The 17,014-nt window shown below is 56.7% G+C and overlaps 1 protein-coding gene across 11 annotated transcripts in view; it reads left to right on the top strand.

The window, feature by feature from the left end:
* Positions 1–17,014, top strand: part of SHANK2 (SH3 and multiple ankyrin repeat domains 2) — a 516,273-nt gene that overhangs the window by 240,657 nt on the left and 258,602 nt on the right. For all 11 annotated transcript variants that reach the window (XR_007156245.1, XM_047877830.1, XM_047877836.1 and 8 more), the window contains one exon: positions 433–546. Coding sequence is in view for 10 of the 11 variants with exons in the window: in XM_047877830.1 (XP_047733786.1) it covers positions 433–546 (114 nt within the window). In the remaining variant the exon portion in view is untranslated. The remainder of the gene's footprint in view (positions 1–432; positions 547–17,014) is intronic.

Raw genomic sequence — 17,014 nt, 5'->3', positions numbered from 1 at the left:
ATAAATAAAAGATTAAAAAAAAAAAAGATCAGGCAGACCCAGACCTTTGGACCCCCCTCCCCCAGCTCGGAAGGGGCAGACGTGACCTCATCATTCCTTCTGTCTGTGGAGGTGACCTGTCCCCCCACTTTTCCCACCTGACATCGTTGATGGCAGGGACTTACAGTTCCCTTCTCCCGTCTCAACTGGGACACCAAGAGAGGGGACAAAGTAGCCATGGGACTCGTGGTCTCAGATTGCATTAGGTCCCCCAGGCCTAAGGGGAGAGGAGACCTGGGCAGTCTGGTGTCCACACCCTCAGCACCGTCTTCCTCGACGGTCCCCTCGAGGTCCCCTCATGGACGGCTGTGTAGACCTGGCCAAGGGCGCCGGCACGGCTCTGTCCCGGGCCCCCGAGCCCACCCGCTAACGGCTTCCCCTTCTTGTCTCTAGTGCTGAGCATCGGCGAGGGAGGCTTCTGGGAAGGCAGCGCCCGCGGCCACATCGGATGGTTCCCTGCCGAGTGCGTAGAGGAGGTGCAGTGCCGGCCCAAGGACAGCCAGGCAGGTAAGGCGGGCACCACCCTTCACCGCCCCTCGGGCCCCGGGCGACCCATCGGGCGCGCGGGGCGTGCGCTGAGAACCGGCTGGTGCCTGGCTACAGAGAAAGGCCGAGTTTCACAGCAAGGATTCCTCTGTGTCATCGAAAGAGGTTGATTCAATTCCTCTGGGCTTTGTCCAAACCAGAAATAGGTTGCAAGACAGTGCGGAAGCATTTAGTTAAGGGGCTGTTCAGTACACGTTCCAGAAAACTTGGATCGTTGGTTTCAGCTTCGGAAAAGGGCTTTCGTGGGTTGAGTGAGCCCTGCAGCCTGGTTATATCTGTCTCTCGTGCGGACGTCATGAATGGGCAGCTCGCCTTTCCTGAAAGGCCCTCCGTGCCCCCCCCCCCCCCCCCCCCCCGTAGAACCACACAATTTGATGTTTCGATGAAAACCACTCGGGAGAGGTTGGGGCTCGCGACGGAAAATCATTTCCCTGTCTCTCAGAACTCCAGATATAGCCTTTGCTGCAAACCGTGTTGAAATCAATTGCCAAAACATTGACTTGAGTAAAATGTTGAGAGGTGATCGCTGGTGTAAAATGGTGTGGGGCACAGATCTGCTGGCTGCTGGGGAGAGCGAAGCATTAGCCGTCGTCCGCGAGGAGCCGGGGCCGCGTGTGCTCTGCCGGCCCTTGGCCGAGTCCCGGGCACGTCACACACACGGGGGTCCGAAGCAGCCACGTTTGCTCTGCGGCCAGTGGCTTGGCTGCGTCCATCGTGCGGGCCGGTGGCCCCCGTCCCGAGCAGCTTCCCAGCCCACGCGCTCCCCAGGGAGCCCCTGCCCCCGGGCCAGCGCGGCCGGGAAACGAGGCGTTCTGAGGACATGTGCTCTGGAAAGTGCAGCGGTGTCATATGATCCCCGATCCCCAGCCGGGTCCCCCGACATGTGGCTGGCTTTGCAGCCGCTCGGGGACACCCAGCTCTCCAAGAACTTTGGTCTCAGAGGGCCGTCTGTTTGCTCTAAGCTTCCCACTGTTCGGTCTCTGCTCGGGTTCCCACACCAGTAGGGGGGGGGGATCGCGATGTTCGCCGTATTGTAGGGGTGTTGAGGTAGGAGGCAGCCTGACCTTAAGCTTGGAAGGTGAGGCTGCCAGGTGCTCCAGTGGGGAAGGCGGCTGGGAGGGGCAGCCGCCAGCCGGCGGGGGGGGAGCTGGCTTTCCTGGGGGTGGTGATGCGTCCACCGAGCCCCTGATACCAGCCGGACCTCCAGGCAGTGCCTACGGCCCCCGGCCCACCCGCATCCTGTCCTGCAAATGGCCCACCCAGCCCCTCTGGTCTGTGAAGGTCAAGGCCACAGCCTACGAGCGTGACTCCCCTTCCAGGAGGCCGAATGCCCCCCATCCTCCCGGTCTAACTTCCCTCCTGACGGGAGGGGAATCCAGCCGTCCTCCCCTCTCCTGCTCCTTCTCTGCCCGCCTGCCAGCACTGCCCCACTTCACCTGGATAAGATGCCCACAGGGCGGGTGGGGGCCGTGCAGCGTGTCCAGGCTGGTGGTCCCTCTGGAACGGCTTCCCCGGGGCTGTGGGTGTGTGTTTACCGCGGGGAAGCTGTCGGGTGTGGTGGACGTTCCTAGAGGGATGCTCCTTGCTCCCGCAAGGCTCTGCAGGTTGGTGTCCTTTTGATAAAGCCGTGTTCTCCGCCCAGGCCGACGCTCAGCCCGGCGTTCAACACCCTGGGGCCCCAGCCAATCCTGGGGGTTGCGCGCGGGGCCTGGAGAACTTTGGAAGTGGGTCCCTGACTCCCGCACGACCGCACCAAACCCCGGACCGGTGGCACCCCATGCAGGCACCCTGTGCACGTTTCCTGAGCCCCCCTGGCCCGGACCGCTTGTGGGGCTGAGCCCGAGACTAAACATGGGTCACGTTGTCTGTAAGGATCTTAGGAGCTGGAGCAAATTGCACTGTGACAGATTACCACAGACACCGAAACTTCATTATCTTGTGGGTCTGGAGGTGAGGAGTCTGGGGTGGGTCTCACGGGGCCACAGTCCCAGCATCAGCAGGGCCGCCGGCCTTTTCCAGAGGCTCTAGGGGAGAACGCACCTCCCTGTTTTCTCCAGGTTCTGGAGGCCACCGCATGCTTGGCTTGTGGCCCCCTCCGGCCAGCCTCAGAGTGTGGGCCAGGCCCCTTACCCCGCATTTCTCCGACCCTCTCCCGCCTCTTCCCCACCTTAGGATGTGTGCGGTCAGATAGGCCCCCCCTGGGTCGTTCAGGCGAGGGTAAGCTGATTCGCAACTTCCTTCTCCCTTTTCCAAGCAAGGTCACTACTCACAGGTGCCGGGGATTAAGGCTGGAGTGTCTCTGGGGGCCCCCCTGTGCCCACCGAGGATGGGGAATTATGAGCCCAGTAGCTGTGCTGTGAGTAGGCTATGGGTCGGAGGGAAAAGACATCCTGTCACCTGGGATGGAGGATGGTGGCACGGAGAGCAGGATTTGAGCTGGATTTGGGGGCCGGGAGGTTCTGATGTGACTCCCGCTGGGCCCCGTGTGCCCTGGGTTTTCTGAGCTTGTGACTTAGCACAGTGGGTCCTTTTTCACAGATTTCTTTTCTGGAGGTATGATTTACGTGCAGCGAAACGCAGCTGGTGTAAGCGTAGTTCTGTGCGTTTTGACAAATGTATATCCCTGTGTCTGTGACCACACTTGGGGTACATTTTCACGACCCAGCACATTCTCTTCTGGGGGCTTTCCGGCCGCCCCAGCCCCTCCCCCGTCAGGGCTCTGCCAGCAGAGGCCAGTATAACCGGTTGAACCTCACAGAGACGGGCACCCCGTGGCAGGCACTTCTGGGCTAGGCTCCTGGCAGCCGAGCGCTCTCACGTTCAGCCACGCCACTGCAGGGACCACGGTCCGTCCGTTCTCGTCACCGAGGCGTACTCTGTGCCATACTTTCTTTGTCCGTGCTCCCAGCAACGGGCATTTGGGTTGCTTCTCGGTTTGGGCTCATAGGGGGGTTTCTGCACGCGCCTTTCTCTGGACACGTGTTCCCCTCCCCCGGGGAAATCTCCGGCTGTGCACCTACCAGGTCACAAGACAGGAGCGCGTGTCACTTTATAGGAAACGTGCAGACGGCCCTCCCTGCTGCCCTGCCTCTCGGTGCTCCGCCAAGTGAGGGCTCCGCGGCCCCACTTCTTTGCCAACACGTGCGCCGACCTGTCTCGGCACTGCGGCTGTTCCGTGGGTGCGGAGGGCACCACACTGCCTGTGTCACACGGCAGGTGCCACACAGCGTTCTTGTGCATAAGCGTCTCCCGTGTGCTTGGCCACAGCAGTCAGCATCTTCCAAAGTATCAGAGTGTGTCTTTGTCTGTTTTTATATAACTTTTTTAAATGTTTATTTATTTATTTTGAGAGAGAGAGAGAGAGGGAGAGAGAGAGAGAGAAAGCAAGTGTGCAAGCGGGGAAGGGGCAGAGAGAGAGAGAGGGAGGGAGAGAACCCCGGGCGGGCTCCACACTCACCACAGAGCCCGACGTGGGGCTAGAACTCACAAACGCAAGATCGTGACCTGAGCCGAGGTCGGAGGCTCCGCCGGCTGAGCCCCCGGGCGCCCTGTCTTTGTCCAGTTTTCACTGCTCTGCCTCCTGCTCCTGGTTTTCTTTGTGTTCTCTGCTGTCAGCCCTCCGTCACGTACGTGTTGCCGGTACTTTTCAGAGCCTAGGACTTGAATTTTCGTTTTCTAGCTGCGTCTTTAAGGAATAGGAAGTTTTTAAAATTTTTTTTTTAATTTTTTTTTTCAATGTTTATTTATTTTTGGGACAGAGAGAGACAGAGCATGAACGGGGGAGGGGCAGAGAGAGAGGGAGACACAGAATCGGAAACAGGCTCCAGGCTCCGAGCCATCAGCCCAGAGCCCGACGCGGGGCTAGAACTCACGGACCGCGAGATCGTGACCTGGCTGAAGTCGGATGCTTAACCGACTGCGCCACCCAGGCGCCCCAGAAGTTTTTAAAATTTTAAATGAAGTCCCACTTAGTGATTGTTTTCTTTCATAATTAGCCCTTTTTGTAGCCCCTCCCCACCCCCCAGCCCTGCCGTTGTTACATATTGACAGCGAGCTGACCTGGAATATACACGGAATCCAGACACGGTACAGAGTACTTTGCACGAGTTTCCACCCCACAGGCTCGTTCTGTACAAAGTCAGTCTGGTTTGGGGAGTTCTCTCCCTTTGGGGAGCCCTGCATCTCTTTGTTGTAAAGTGAGTATTTAGCCCGCAAATCCCGCTCACACGCATTGAATGAAATAGGTGAACGATTCAAGGAACCCACAACGTGCGAAAGCCGCTCAGGGCACCTTATGCCTGAGCTCGACGGACTGATTTCCCGTCACCCAGCGACAAACGTTAGGGGCTGCTGGCAGCCACCAGCAGAGTGACGTGGTGGCCCCAGGACGTTGGCTGGTTCGCTGAGACACCTTTGGCTCAGTGCCGTGGAGAGGTCGGTAGCTGTATGTATCTTCAATGTGGGAAGTGCTTGCTCTTCTGAAGCTTGGTTCTTCTTTCTTAGGACTGTGTGTTTCTGCCACGTCAAAGTTTCCAATAAGCTTTCCTTCGTGGTGTCTCATCCAGCCCGAGGAGTAAGGAATCATCCTCCCCGACGTACATAAAAACACCATCATCTCAGCACCCGGGAGCGCACAGGGAGGGGGTCACCAGGCTGGGCCGTGACCTGTTCTTTGGAACTCCTAGCGCCCTGCCCTGTGGTACCCTGCCTGGCAGAGCGGCAGGGAGATCCTGGAGTTACGTGCATGTCCCTCCCCCGTGCTTCTGGGGTGCAGGCTTCTTAAGGATGGGGACTCGTCGGCAGATGCATTAGGTGGGGTGATGTCCGCTGCCGTAACGAGCCCATAACTTCGGCGGCTTGATGTGTCTTTTCTGCCCGGCTGTGGCCTCATCACTCTCAAGGGCCGTAGGGGCCTCTGGCTCAAAAGGAACGTATGCCACTGCCTCTCTGTCCCCAGTGTCAAGGCCCAGCCGTGTGACCTGGAGGCCACAGGGCTCGGCCGTGCGGTCCCCTGCCGGGAGCCACCGCTGGCAACCGACCCCTCCGTGGGATAGACAGAGGTTCGTGGATATGGGCGGACACAGATACACGTACATGTTAAGAGAGGCCCTTTAAGGAATTGGCTCAGGCTTTTGTGGGGGCTGGCAAGTGTGGGATCCGCGGGGCAGCTGGCAGGCTAGAGCCGCGGGCAGGAGCTCAGGCGGCAGTCTTGAGGCAAAGTGTCTTCATGGAGCCTGTTCTGCTGTTTGCCGATGGGAGGGGCCTCACCCACACCGGCGAGGACAGTCTCCTTTACTCAGAGAGCTGGTTGCAGGTGCCGGGAACTGTGCCTACAGAACGCCTTCCCAGCAGCCCCCGGCTGAGTGCCTGCGGCTATCTGGGTGCTGCAGTCTGGTCGGGCTGACACCTGAAACTGACCGTCCCCATGACCGGCCCGCCCTGTGGATGGAGGGAGGGACGGCGCCTGCCTGGCGGCCCCTCTGCTTTCCAAGGCGTTGCGTCCCTGTCCCATAAATCCGGGACGATGGCGTGGTCCTTTCTCTGCAGAATTGTGCCCATTGAACCACGATGAGGGATGCCCCCCAGTGACACACCTCCAGTGACAAATGGACAAAATCCATCCAAAATCATCACTTGGAGCCATTGATGAGTCAGTTTATGGAAGGCAAAGGCATGCACACGCGACTTCCAGTGACCCGGCTCATGCATAAACGGGGCTCCCCGCTTGAGGACCGGGCAAGGCCAAGTCACTGCCAGGCAAATGGCGTCTTAGTTGCTGAGATAAAGGACCGGACGGTCTGATGAGAACAGGTGAGAAGGCGGCGTGAATGGCCACTGCCCATCCCTGACCGCAGCCTCCAGAGGCAGCCACATTCCGGTCGCCCGAAGGCCACAGAGCTGGGCAGTTCAGACCTCAGCTGCAGGACGCCCTGTTCTTAACTCCTGCCTCCCTACCGGGAGTGTACCCGGATGAGCCGCCCCGGCACGGTTCGGGGGTGTCACATGCCAAAGTGCTGCCAGAGCCCGTCGGACCCTCGGTAGATGCACCGACCCCCAGGGAGGAGGCCTTGTGGGGTTCCCGGTGGAATGGACTTCCGGAATCCAATGGTAGATCTCCTGGGTACAGGCTTGCGACCGGATGAAGGACGGTGAGTGTCCGGCCAGAGCTAGCTGTGCCCTCCCCGGTTGCAGTTCTCGAGGGTGGGATAAATCTGTGTTTAGGAGTTGGCCCCATTAGAAGATTCTAGAAGCTATCCATAAGAACAAGGTCTGGACCAGAAAGTTGGAGCACTGCTGAAGAATCGGATGTGCGACACGTCTCGTCTGCCTCTCGGGGAGCACCTCGTAATCACCCTTTGGGGAGGTATTGTGATGATCCCTTTTGTCAACAAGGAAACACCACGGGCCCCTCGTGTCCAGGCTGGGAACTGAACCTGACCGCCCACGTTTCCCGGCTCTCTCTTTGCACCGGACCCGTCTCGTTCCCGCTCCTGCTGGGGACCCTCCTTCCCAGCCGCTCTGCAGCTTACCAGGGTGGTGGCTCCTCACACAGAAGCCCCCGTCGGCTCAGCATCGACACTGACTCTGGGAGACGTCTCCCGAGGACCTCGGGCACATGCTCTGAGGGCCGATGACACGGTACTCCCGGGTCTGGGCTCAGACCCTACGGGTGGGCTGGGGCGCCACTTTGAATAGCAGCTTCCTCCTCCCAGAATCGGCTGTGAGCACGGCTTACGGCTGTGCTCCCTTCACCCTCCTGCTGCATCGGGGCTTGAAACCACGTGTGAATGGGCCCCGGAATCACCCCCTCCTTCCCCTGGCGGGCACTGCCATGTGGCCTCATCACCTTCAGCAAACGCTCTGGTCGGGGCTGAGCCAGAACGTGAACGTGACCTCGTGGTTTGCCGAACGTTTGTGAGCATTCACGAGTGGCTCGTGGCTTCCCTCCTTTGAGATTTCTTGTGTCTGTGCACGCTGATAAGAAGGGAGATGAGGAGGAGGGAGGGGAACCTCCTCCATGATGGCGCTGGACTAGGGACCTGTCTGCCTGGTGCATCCTCGTGGCCCGATGCTCGTCTGCACCTAGGATCGCTCTGTATTCTCTGGGCGGCTGCGTTCAGCTCACCCAGCGTCTCCCAAGATTGTGCTGGGACCGGTCACAACTGCTCGCTGCAGGGCTGGGCAGGGTTTGCTCCGGCCCTTCCGGAGAACACGTCCGGACCCCTGAGAGCCCTTCACCTCTCAGCTCCGCTTTTGCAGGTGATGTCCGTGACCTTCACAGTATGCTCAGGAGGTGGGGACACGGTGGTGTCCCTCCCCCTATTTTACAGGTGAGGGTCAGAGTTGTAAGTGACTCGCTCAGAAAAGCACGCTTGATAAGTGGCCGAGCCAGGACCCAAATGTAGATACATCCAAGCCGACGGTCTGTTCCATCCATCCTCCAGACTGGAGCGTCTCCGGGGGATCAACCACCCTCTGAGATGTTGAGATTTGGTGGCCAGGAGTGGTTGTGGTAGTTATGGTGGTGGTGCCAGTTGGGTCAATGCTGGTGGTGATGTTGTTGATGGTGGTGTCGTGTTGATGGTCGTGGTGGTGATGCTCTTGGTGGTGGCACTGGGGTTGGCAGTACCGGTGATGGTGGTGGTGAGGCTGAGGATAATGGTGATGCAGTTGATGGTGGCATTGGGGTTGGCATAATGGTGATGCAGTTGATGGTGGTGATGGTAAGGAGGTGACAAAAGGAATGATGATCATCACATCTGAGGGTCCAGCTCGGTGAATTCTGCTGCTCTGGCCACAGGTAGGATTGTCTCACTTACCGCAGCCTGCCCAGCCTCACCCTCCTTTCTGGAAAGCTCCTGGGTTGCCCCTCCTGTTTCCTGAAGTTTCACTTCTTTCTGTAGGCTCTCCTTTTGGTGCAGACACATCACCGATACTGGGCTCCCTTGACAATAACCACGTTGCCTTTGTATGTCTGTTTTCAGCTGGTGCTCGCACGGTCTTTGTATTTCTAATGTTTTGCATGAAATACAACAAATAGAGGGGACTTCACAAACCATTCGGTGTCACTTAGTGGACAGCTCCAAAACACCACCCCTGCCCCATGCAACCAGCATCCCGGAAGTCCCCACGTGCCCCTTCTCAACGGGACCCTCTCTCCCCACTGCTAACCCCGCCCTGTCCTGCCCGCCATTCACCTCCTTATTTTGTGATAGCTTTACTTGCTTACTTTAAAATAAAAAATGAATGTTTATTTTTGAGAGAGGGAGAGTGCAAGCTGGGGAGGGGCAAAGAGAGAGGGAGACAGAGAATCCCAGGCAGGCTCCATGCTGTCAGCACAGAGCCCGACGTGGGGCTGGAGCTCAGAACTGTGAGATCATGACCTGAGCCGAAGTCGGATGCTTAACCGACTGAGCCTCCCAGGCGCCTCCCTGCTTTCTTGCTTTGCATCCCTAAACGGCGTGGCTTCATTGTGACCATTTTTGAACGGTTGATAAGTGGAATCACCATGCGTGTGTTGTGTTATGTCCAGTCTCTCCCCTGACGTCTGTCCGGGATGTCCCGGTTGTGTGAGTGGCTCCGGCGCCCATCTCGCTGTGAGGTTGAACACCTGTGCTTCCGTGGGTGGTCACCAGCCCAGGGCTGTCACAGACAGCGTTGCTGTGGACTTGGCTCCTAGCGTAAACAGGTCTGCCCTTCTTTTCCTCACACCCAGCAGGGATGGTGGTCAGGCTTGGGTGTGTCCTCCACTTTTCTAGATGCTTCAGCCATGTCCTAAGTGGGTGTATCAGCCTGTACCTGCTCTGTAACAAATAGCACAGACAGGGCAGCTTAAACAGCAGACATTTATTTCTCCAATTCCAGAGGCCGGAGGTCCAAGGTCGGGGTGCCGGCGTGTCTGGCCTCCTGGCTGGCGCACGGCCGCCTTCTCGCTGTGTCCTCACATGGTCCAGTCTCTGGTGCCTCTTCTCGCAAGGGCATCAATCCCATCACGGGGCCCCCACCTTCCTGGCCTCCCCTGACCCAAATTACCTCTCAAATGCCCCACTTCCAAATACCATCCCGTCGGGCGTAGGGCTGTGATAGAGGCACGGGGAGCACGAACCTATAGTCCCTGGCAGTGGTGCGGCCACATCCTGCCAGCCCTCGCCGGCCGTTCCCACTACTGGTCTGGTGTCCGTGCAGTGGCAACGCGGGATTTCAGTGGGTTTCCCTTATGACTTCCCAGGGTGAGAACCTGTTTTGTACGTCTGTTGGCCACTTACTGGCATTTCTTTTGTGTCAAGTGTCAATTCAGGTCTTTTGCCCAGTTTCCTTTAGAGCGGCTTCTTAGTGATTTGTGGTCACTCTTTACATATTCTACGAGAGAGCCCTTTGTCAGTGATACATAGCTGCTAACATCTATTCCCAGACTGTGGCTGGGCTTTACACTGGGAGGCCGGGGACCCCCCCGCCTTCCACCTGGCTCTTGGGGTCACCGATTTCCTCCTTAACATGGAGAAGGCAGGCGTGGGCACAGGACAGGGCCTCCTGCAGACAGCGCACACCAGCTCGACTGTGACCCCATCACCTCCTTGACACCGTAGCCAATGTGAACGCACCTTCTGTCTATGGCAGGGGATGCTGGCTGCCCGTTTCCAATGGTGACTCGAGGAGCTCCTTGTAGAAATAAATGTATAGGGACGACCACATTGGGAAAACCCTGCCCTGCTGCTTTGGGGTAGCTTAGCAGTGACCCCTTTCCCAGGCAGTCCCCTGAACTCAGTTAGCTAGCTTAACCTAGTGAAAAAGCCCAGGTCGTCCGAAGGCCTTCAGGATGACAGGGTGGGGGGTTGCAGCTGTGTGCTCGGAGTGGGTGTCGTGGGTCTGTGGACTTGGTCCAGGCAGGAGGTCCATCATGGGACGGTGTGACGCTGGTGCTGTGCCAGCCCCAGGACCGGACATTTCTAATCTCCAAAACAGTTCCATGAGCTGTCATCGCCCCTACCTTGCACGTAAGGAAACAGAGGCCCAGAGACATTGTACAATATGTACAGGGTTGCACAGCCTGTGAGTTGCAGACACAGGATTAGAATCTAGGCCACCCAAGCCAAGGGAGCCTTGGGTTCTTGAGCCCACGGATAGAGAAGCAGCACAGCCCCACCCCCACCCCCCGGAGAAGGCAGGAGCCAGAAGGACAGAAGTCACTGCTCAGTCAACAACCTGGGGGTCACTTGGAAGAGGAAAAACCCCCACATTAAAAACAAACACTCTATTATAAAAACTGAAATTGTCTATGAAAATGCGCATCACTGGGGGCAGAACGGTTTTGCTCTTAAAGCATAGGGTCGTTTTGGGGGCATCACCTAATGAAAGCACAGAGTGGAGGGTTCCTCTAAGACTTGCTGCGCCCCTGGGAAGACTTGGGCTCTCTAGGCCCAGTCTGAGAAAACCCTCATTTGGGGTTCAGCCGTCTCTGTGCCAGAGAAGGAAGTCTAGGTTGCTGGTTGCTAAGAAGCAAACGCGTGGCTCATGGAAAAGCTGGGGCTGATTTTGAACTTCTAACCTGATTTTGAACTTCTAACCCAGGGCCTCTTCCTGCCGTATCCCAGATCAGGGGGTGCTCTGTTCACTGTCACTCCTTTAACTGAAGATGACAAAATCCCAGAGCTCCCCCTAATGCTCTCTTCCCCCCAAAAGGGAATTGTTATTGTATGTAATTTAAAAGCCCCCGAGTTCTGTCTGTCTTCAGGCACAGCTGGATCCGGGTGCTCAAATGATGTCCCCAGGGAGCTTTCTCTCCATTTTCAGGCACTGATTCTTCTATGACAGCGTTGTTCTTTGGCCAGCCCACTTCCCAGGGTGGTCCCTGACAGCTCAGGGCTTATGTGCTCCCGAGAGCCCAAGTCCAGCACGGACAGAACACGTCTTCTCCTGCGTACTTGGCAAGCGTCAGCGATCGGCCCTGATGGGGTTGACCTGAATCATGTAGTGGCACCCCAGAACCAGTTGCCAGAGCTGGGAGATGAGTTTGCTTAGGGCCCGTGGCTGGCCGGGCCCGGGACAAGAGTGTGGGTGGACGGCCTGCTAAGGGCAGCTGGGGTGCCGTGACCAGCAGCAGGAGGGAGGCAGCCGAGCCTCTGAGGATGTCCGCAGACGTCCCTTCAGCGGGGAGGCCCGGGCACCTGGGCTCTTGGAACAGGAGAGGAGACCACTGCCGTGACCTGCTTTCACCCAGCTGGGAGCACTTCCCCGGGAGACAGAGAAGGGGTCGGAGCTGTCACCCCACTTCTCTGGGCGGCTCTGCTGAGAGCCATCGAGACACAGGTGAGTGGAGTCCCGTCATACAACCAAAGTTCCACTTGTCACAGTGCATACGAAGCCGCTGTGAGATACCACGATAGGCATGGCCGTTTCTTCCAAAACAGGATGTATTTTGTTATCTTTAAAACACAGGCGAATGACTCGATTAACACAATTGTAATCTGAAATGTTAATAAGCGACGACAGAGCCGGCTTCCAAAGGAGTCACGAGCTGCTCCCTAACGGAACATAAAGCAAATGTGAGGACTCATCGTCCTGGTCGCCAGTGGCTATGTTTTCATTAAACAACCGTGGCAGAATCACGCAGGCTTCCCCCGACTTCTTACTTTTACACCATCTTATTAAAACACACTCGGAGCCTCGCCTCTCTGGCGCGTGCACCCTATTGTCTCCGAGCAGCTGCCCTGTGTTTTAAATACCCGTTTCCACGTTCGGTCTCGCCCCTGAAATAGAGTTCTGCCAGGTCTGTCTGTAGCTTCCTGTTCTGTCGGGAGGATTCGGTCTCTGGCATTGCTCTGGGTCCCAGGCCCTCCCGCTCCCTCCCCGGCAGCCGCGGTGGCCTGTGCCGGGTCGCCATGGCAACCGGCTGATGCTGGTTCCAGCCCTGCCCTCCTCCGCCACCTTCCCTCCTGCCGCCACAGGACGCGCGGCTGCGTCTGCAGCTCCTTTCACAAAGTCACCCTGTCCAGCGGCCGCCACGGGCCGGGGCTCTGGCCAGAGGGGAGCCGGCGTGGCTCAGACTCTCGCGGGTCAGAGGGACGTGCTTATTTCTACGGTGCATCACGTGCGTGGATGTTGGTGGGCAGGAAAGAGGTGTCTGTTACCCTGCCAGGTCTGCTGTGACAGAATGTGACAGCCGGGGCAGCTTCCACGGCGGGCATTTCTTTCTCCCAGCTCTGGATCCTGGCAGTCCTAGATCCAGGTATCAGGACACTGGGTTCCTGGTGAGGACCCTCTTCCTGGCTTGCAGATGGCAAGCTGTGTCCTCACATGGCCTTCCGCTGTGAACGTCCCTATATCCCTTTATCTTCTTAGAGGGACACCAGTCCTGTGGGATTAGGGCCCCACTCTTACGGCCTCACTTAACCCTAACTATATTGCTGAAGGCCCCATCTCCAAATATGGTCACACTGGAGTTAGGGCTTCAACATAGGAGTTGGCCGGAGGGTATATAATTCAGTCCATAACATGCTGGAGAGAGAGAGCCGGGAACTGAGCTCTGTTCCCTGTGGTGCTTTCTGCCGCACACAGTCCCTTCCCACCACACAGTCCCATCCCCAGTGGGGCCGTCGTGTTGTCCGTGTCTAGGGCAGTGGTTGTCCTCTCGGTCCTGAGACTCTTATCTGACCAGGCTGCACGCTGATGCCCCAGCATTCAGGAACCTCTTAGGGTCCTTGTTCTGAAGATGGGGCTCAGAGCCAGGGCCACAGAACACACAAACGTCAGAGTCCGTGGCTCTGATTGGCAGCCGTGAGCCTGGAGCCAGAGCCTCACTGTCACCTCGCTGCTGTGTGGCCTTGGGCAAGTTACTTGGCCTCTCTGACCCTGCTCTCCGAGATAGCGGTGGCAGTGATGTGTTTACCACAACATTGCTGGGAGGGGGTGGTGAGCCCATCATGGAAGCACCTGGCACAGTCTGGCTCACAGGCAGGCTCACCAAACATTGGCTCTCAGGTTGATATCATCCTGCGTGACATGTCTGCAGATAACCACAGAGCGGGGCCCTAAACCCAGCTGTCCGGTGAAGCCAGGGTGTGTGAGAGGGACCTGGGAATATGTATGTTTCAGTGGCTTTCCAGACAGGTGCTTGATGAGCTGGGATCTGAACCCTGAGTTGGAGTAGCTTTAATTGGTGCAAATTCAATTGGTGAGCCAGGGTGGAAGAAGGCCTGCAAGTTTTGGTGTGTAAATGCGTGTTTGTCAGGCCAGTGGATCAGCCCTCGTTGAGGGCAAAGAACTCAGAGGGTACAGCAGTTCACCTTAGTGTCCCCTACACCTAGCATGGTGCCTGGAATGTAAGAGATATTGAGAAGGTACTTCCTGGATGCATGGGTGGATGGAAGGATGGATGGATGGATGAGTGGGTGGATGAGTAGATGAGTAGATGGCGGATGGATGGGTAGATGGATGGATGGGTGGGTGGAGAGATGGATGGATGGATGGATGGATGGGTAGATGGGTGGACAGTAGATGGGTAAAGGGATGGATGGGTGGGGGGGTAGGTGGAAAGACAGATAATAGATGGATGGGTAGATGGGTACATGGATGGATGCATGGGTGGATGGGTGGATGGGTAGATGGGTGGATAGTAGATGGATGGGTAAATGGATGGATGGGGGAGGGGAAAGACAGATAATAGATGGATGGGTAGATGGGCCCGTGGGTGGTGGTTAGATGGTTGGATGCATGGGTGGATGGAAGGATGATGGATGGATGAGTGGGTGGATGAATGAATGATTGATGGATGATGGATGGATGAGTAGATGAGTAGATAGTGGATGGAGAGGTACATGGATGGGTGGGTGGGTGGGTGGATGGTTGATCGATGGGTGGGTGGAAAGATGGATGATGAATGGATAGGTAGATGGATGGATGGATGAGTGGGTGGATGAGTAGATGAGTAGATGGTGGATGGATGGGTAGATGGATGGATGAGTGGGTGGATGAGTAGATGAGTAGATGGTGGATGGATGGGTAGATGGGTGGATGGGTGGGTGGAGAGATGGATGGATGGATGGATGGATGGGTAGATGGGTGGACAGTAGATGGGTAAAGGGATGGATGGGTGGGGGGGTAGGTGGAAAGACAGATAATAGATGGATGGGTAGATGGGTACATGGATGGATGCATGGGTGGATGGGTGGATGGGTAGATGGGTGGATAGTAGATGGATGGGTAAATGGATGGATGGGGGAGGGGAAAGACAGATAATAGATGGATGGGTAGATGGGCCCGTGGGTGGTGGTTAGATGGTTGGATGCATGGGTGGATGGATGGATGATAGATGGGTAAATGGATGGACCGCACGGAGGTGGTTGCAGATACCCATTCTATCTCTCATACGCAGCTCACCCTAATCCAATTGTATAGTCTCCCCTACCTTTAAACCTCTCCAACCTTGAGATTTCTTCAAAACCATAGGGTCTGAACAGCAGGAAGGCAGTGGGCTATTATGAGACCCAAGAAAACACCAGCATTGTTGGCATCTCAAGCCAGGATTTCTTTGGGTCTTCAGCCACTGGAGATTGTTAAGGGAGAAGTTCCCTTAAGCCAACACGATGTGCAGTGGCCTCTGACTCTGCCTGCCTGCTCTGTCCTGTGAGTTCAGCAAGCAGGGAGAATGGCACTGGGGCTTGGGCATCCTACTTGGGAAGGGTGGTTGACCCGTCCTCCTCACCCATGCCACGAGTGACATGGGCCGTTGGGGGCCTGGGAAGACAGATGATGTCATGCCCTGTGAAAGGTAGGATAAGTGAGCTGCTCCCAGTACGGGCTGGCAGGTGAGGGAGGACAGACCTGAGGCCTCTCCCTCGATACCTGAGCACCCAGTTTGAGGATGGCTAACCAGTGCCAGGAGCCCCCCTCTAGCTGGGGCTCAGCGGGAGCCAAGGGCCATCCCGCCCAGAGTGCACCGTGGCTCACTTTGGAAAACGAAAGCCATCATATGGCGCTCTGTATGGAGTTAAGATGTTGTTTTTGGCTTCTCTGAAATAGACGATAGGAAACAGATCCGGGGATAATGAATAAACATTGGCTTATGGGGGCTGCATGCTGGGAACGATGAAATCTCACACTGGCAGATTAAATTTAAGATATGCATATGTAAAGCAGAGATGGAAGGGCCAGGCTCCTGCTCCAACAAATCACGTAGCCAAGGAGAGCATCTGGGAGGACGCTCTGTATGCGCCCCATCCCCAGCCAGTCGGGGTCTGGGAGAACCAGGGTGAGGAGGAGCCTGGGCTCCTAGGAGACGGGCGGGAAGTGGCCGCCTGGGCACCACCCAGACGCGGATCGGGAATCTGCACCAGGGCTTGAAAAACGCAGTCTCCCGAAGCTTCAGCATGGTTGATCCGATCGGATCGTCAGATCGGTTCTTGATGGTGAACTCTCTCCTGTCTCGTTTTGTTTTTGTTTTTTTTAATTTTTTTAAATGTTTATTTTTGAGACAGAGACAGAGCGTGAACAGGGGTGGGGCAGAGAGAGGGGGAGACACAGAATCTGAAACAGGCTCCAGGCTCCGAGCTGTCAGCACAGAGCCCGACGCGGGGCTTGAACCCACGAGCTGTGAGATCATGACCTGAGCCGAAGTCGGATGCTTCACCGACTGAGCCACCCAGGCGTGCCTCTCCTGTCTAGGTTTACACCACTCTGTCACCTGAAGGTCTTCAGACGTGGTCCCCATCTTTCTATTTTCTGAAACTGAGATAGAATTCCCATGCCATAAAATTTACCCTGTTACGGTGGACGTTTCTGTGGGTTTTCGTATACTGACAAGGTTGTGCAAACATCACCACTGTCTGATTCCAGAATATCTTGGCCATCCCAAAACGAAACCCTGTCCCCACTGGCAGCCATCCCCACCCCGCGTCCCCAGCCGGGGCGGGCACGCTCTCGTTTCTGTCTGCACGGGTTTGCCTATCCCGGACACGTCGTGTGAACGGAATCTTACAGCATGTGCTCTTTGGCGACTGGCTCATTTGGGCGTTCAGACTGCATCCATGCGATAGCACGTAGCGGATGACATGTCATGTCATGTCAAGGCTGAATAGTATTCCCTCGTAAAGAGAGACCACGTTTTGCGTGTGCATTCATCACTGGGCGGACATTAGGGTTCCCACTTCTGGGCGTTTGGAAACAGTAGTGCTGTGAACATGTGCGTGCAAGTATCTGTCCGAACACCGGTTTTCAATTCTTCTGGACACGTACCTGGGAGTCGAACGCTGGGTCATGTGGCCACACCGTCTTTAACCTTTCGAGGCCCTCCCAGGCTGTTTTGCTTGTTCCCTTCCCGCTAGCACCGTAAAAGGGCTCTTGAACGCCCCACACCCTCGCCGACTCTTACCTTTCGTTTCTGGATGATAGCCGTCCTACTGGGCGTGGGGTGGTACCTCGCTGTGGGTTTTCA

This window comes from Prionailurus viverrinus, chromosome D1, assembly GCF_022837055.1.
Source record: "Prionailurus viverrinus isolate Anna chromosome D1, UM_Priviv_1.0, whole genome shotgun sequence".
NCBI lineage: Eukaryota > Metazoa > Chordata > Mammalia > Carnivora > Felidae > Prionailurus > Prionailurus viverrinus.
Note: the sequence above shows the minus strand (reverse complement) of the source record. Positions and strands in the feature narration are given on the sequence as shown.